This window comes from Diuraphis noxia, unplaced genomic scaffold, assembly GCF_037042655.1.
Source record: "Diuraphis noxia isolate RWA-SAM2 unplaced genomic scaffold, SU_Dnox_SAM2 contig0002, whole genome shotgun sequence".
In the NCBI taxonomy this organism is placed as follows: Eukaryota; Metazoa; Arthropoda; class Insecta; order Hemiptera; family Aphididae; genus Diuraphis; species Diuraphis noxia.
The window spans coordinates 74,489,764-74,492,309 of NW_028301712.1; the positions used below are offsets into that span (position 1 = coordinate 74,489,764).

The following is a 2,546-nucleotide window of genomic DNA, read 5'->3' on the forward strand; positions in this document are numbered from 1 at the left end:
TTAAAATTAATAGTTTGTAGTCAGTCACGGTCATTACTGTTTTAATTGGAGAATGAAATAAATTAATTTTAATTTTCGTAAAACAATTATTATTCAAGTAAAATATTTAATAATTTATTAAATTTAAAACATGAGGAGAAAAAGAGAAGTTTATTTCATTTAACTTGGCGAATATTATGCTCATAGATATTGAAAAAATGGAAATAGTTTGGTTTTTTTTAAATTTTCTCCTCTATAATATCGTAACTTATGTAACTTACTTATTAGTATGTTATCATACAGATTCGTGTTACTAAACGATTAAACGTGAAGATTATCTGGTTATCGTATAAAGGTATTAAATTATTATGATTTATAACAGTTTAACAGGTTTGAACCCCATGAGACCCAATTTTGGATCTCAACTTGATTTTGATGACTGTCAAAAATTATTCTAGAATTTTGTTTTTTATTGGCATGGTAAATAAGAATTAAATATATTTTTGACATTTTATTGTAATAAATTACAATATGTCTCAAAAATAAAATAAATTTTAGATTTTCGTTATTCATATCAGTGCAGAATCTGAAAATAATAATGTTATTGACAAGAAATTAATAAATAAGAACCAATATTGAGTATTATTTAATAATAGTATATAATAACCAAAATCGATTTTGTCGAAAACTGATTGTGCATACAATTTCCCGTTTTTCCTTTAATTTTTAGTTTTTGTATTCCGATTATTTAGAAAAATATTGAGAATTTTTACCCCCCCCCCCCCTCATGTGGAGTCAAAACTTAAAAATTCACATGCATAAAATAAAATTCACAAAACGATTGCACTCGAATGAAATCGGAACTATACTGACTGAATACAGTAAATACAGGTATTAATGATCGTAAGTATTGGAGAACAAAAATAATATAGAATAAAATGTCCATATAATGACAATAACCGCGATATAGGATCCTGTTGATTAACACAATCTTATTTGTAGGTCGCATATTGGACCATTACCGAATTATGAAGTAAGGCCATGTGCATTTGGACTCCCCTCTTTCAGCATGCTGAATGTCTTGTATTACTGTACTCCTCCCACCATATCAATTGTTACAGGTATATATATTTTTAGGCTTATTCAAGGCCATTTAGGCCTTGCCCAACGCTCTTGGAAGGTTGATGCCCAACGTTTTGGGGCCTCCAGCGTGTAGGAGGCGTCTGCTTATGTCGGTAGCGCACAGAAAACTGCTGTACGCATACATGGTTTGGGCACTGATGATGGCGAAGACTGCACGGAATAGATCGTCCCTCAGCCAGACCCGAAGAGGGGCTGCTATTCGGGTTGCGAGGTGTTATAGGACCGTGTCCGATATGGCTGAACTAGTTCTGACTCCTGGCTAGATTACCCCCTGTCCACCTTTTGGCCGAAGAACGGTTTAGAATTGAGGAGTGCAAGTACGAGGTCGTGACAGTGGCAGTCATCAAGAGGCATGAGCGGGAAGTTACTTTGCATAAGTGGCAGGAGCTGTGGAACCACACATCAAAGGCAGCGTGGACGCGAAAGTTGATCCCAGACATCCGGAGGTGGGTGAACCAGACAAGGATAGTCAATGTATCATTCCATAATATGGCTCAAGCACTGTCGGGACACGGATGCTTCCAGCTGTACCTATGGAAAAGGGGGAGGGCGCCTGATCCTCACTGCTTCTACTGCGAGGAGCTGGAAGACTCGGTGAAAACACGTTGTTCCATTGTCCGTACTAGGAGGAAGGTAGACATGAGATGGAGCAATGCATTGGTCGGCGTCTGCGGCCCGAGCATGTCCCTGATATCATTCTGGATCCGGAGCAGGAGCTCCTCCCAGATGATATAACAAGGACGCCGCGGATTATGGCGTCGGCAGAGAAGCAGAGGCTTGCATTTGACAGGATAGTGGATACAATACTTGGGCAGAAGGAGGCTGCATAGCGCGCCAGTTAGACAGAGGTGGATGGGCAGTATAAGAAATGTTGTTTTCTATGGACCGAAGACCAGCTTTTTTGTTTTTTGTGTTTTTTCTTTTGTTTTTTGTTTTTGGGTGGTTAGAGGCCCCCAATTTTGTATAGATTGATTGTCTTATTTGGTGAATAAATGATACAGGGACGGGTGGCAGTATTGTGTTGAACAGTTATTCCCACCCGTTCCTGTTTTTTTGAACAAGAAAAAAAAGGCCATTTAAGCCTAATACATCTTCCGTTATCTGTTGTTTATATTGCATAATTAATATATATTATGGATACCCCATTTCATCCCTTTACAGAACACCCATAGTGTAGCGTTCTTAAAGTTTTGGTATATGCCCCAGCAGTACCATTGTAAGGTGCCAGTAGAAACCGATAGGTAATCATTTTGATTTAACACTAGGTACTATTAATTATTATCATATAAATAACAACATCGAAGCACTTTTACTGCGCCAAAACATGATGACAGACACAAAAAATAAATAAATTTAAAAAAAACACACACCATGTAAAATCAATACACTCCTCGCTCCGCTCTGCAGAATCGAAAATATCTGGC

General features: G+C 37.5%; 1 protein-coding gene across 1 annotated transcript; it reads left to right on the forward strand.

Annotated features, from left to right (window-relative positions):
* The first annotated feature begins 1,208 nt into the window (after positions 1 to 1,208).
* Positions 1,209 to 1,857, forward strand: LOC149058911 (uncharacterized). The gene is made up of 2 exons (XM_089218511.1): positions 1,209 to 1,333; positions 1,386 to 1,857. Exons 1-2 carry the CDS (start codon positions 1,209 to 1,211, stop codon positions 1,855 to 1,857), a joined length of 597 nt encoding a protein of 198 aa, XP_089074637.1.
* Positions 1,858 to 2,546: the final 689 nt, after the last annotated feature.

Coding starts and splice junctions, on each gene's coding strand:
- LOC149058911 (XM_089218511.1), top strand. CDS start 1,209: ATGTCGGTAGCGCACAGAAAACTGCTGTACGCATACATGGTTTGGGCA. Junction 1,334..1,385: donor GCTGCTATTCGGGTTGCGAG/GTGTTATAGGAC, acceptor ACTCCTGGCTAG/ATTACCCCCTGTCCACCTTT.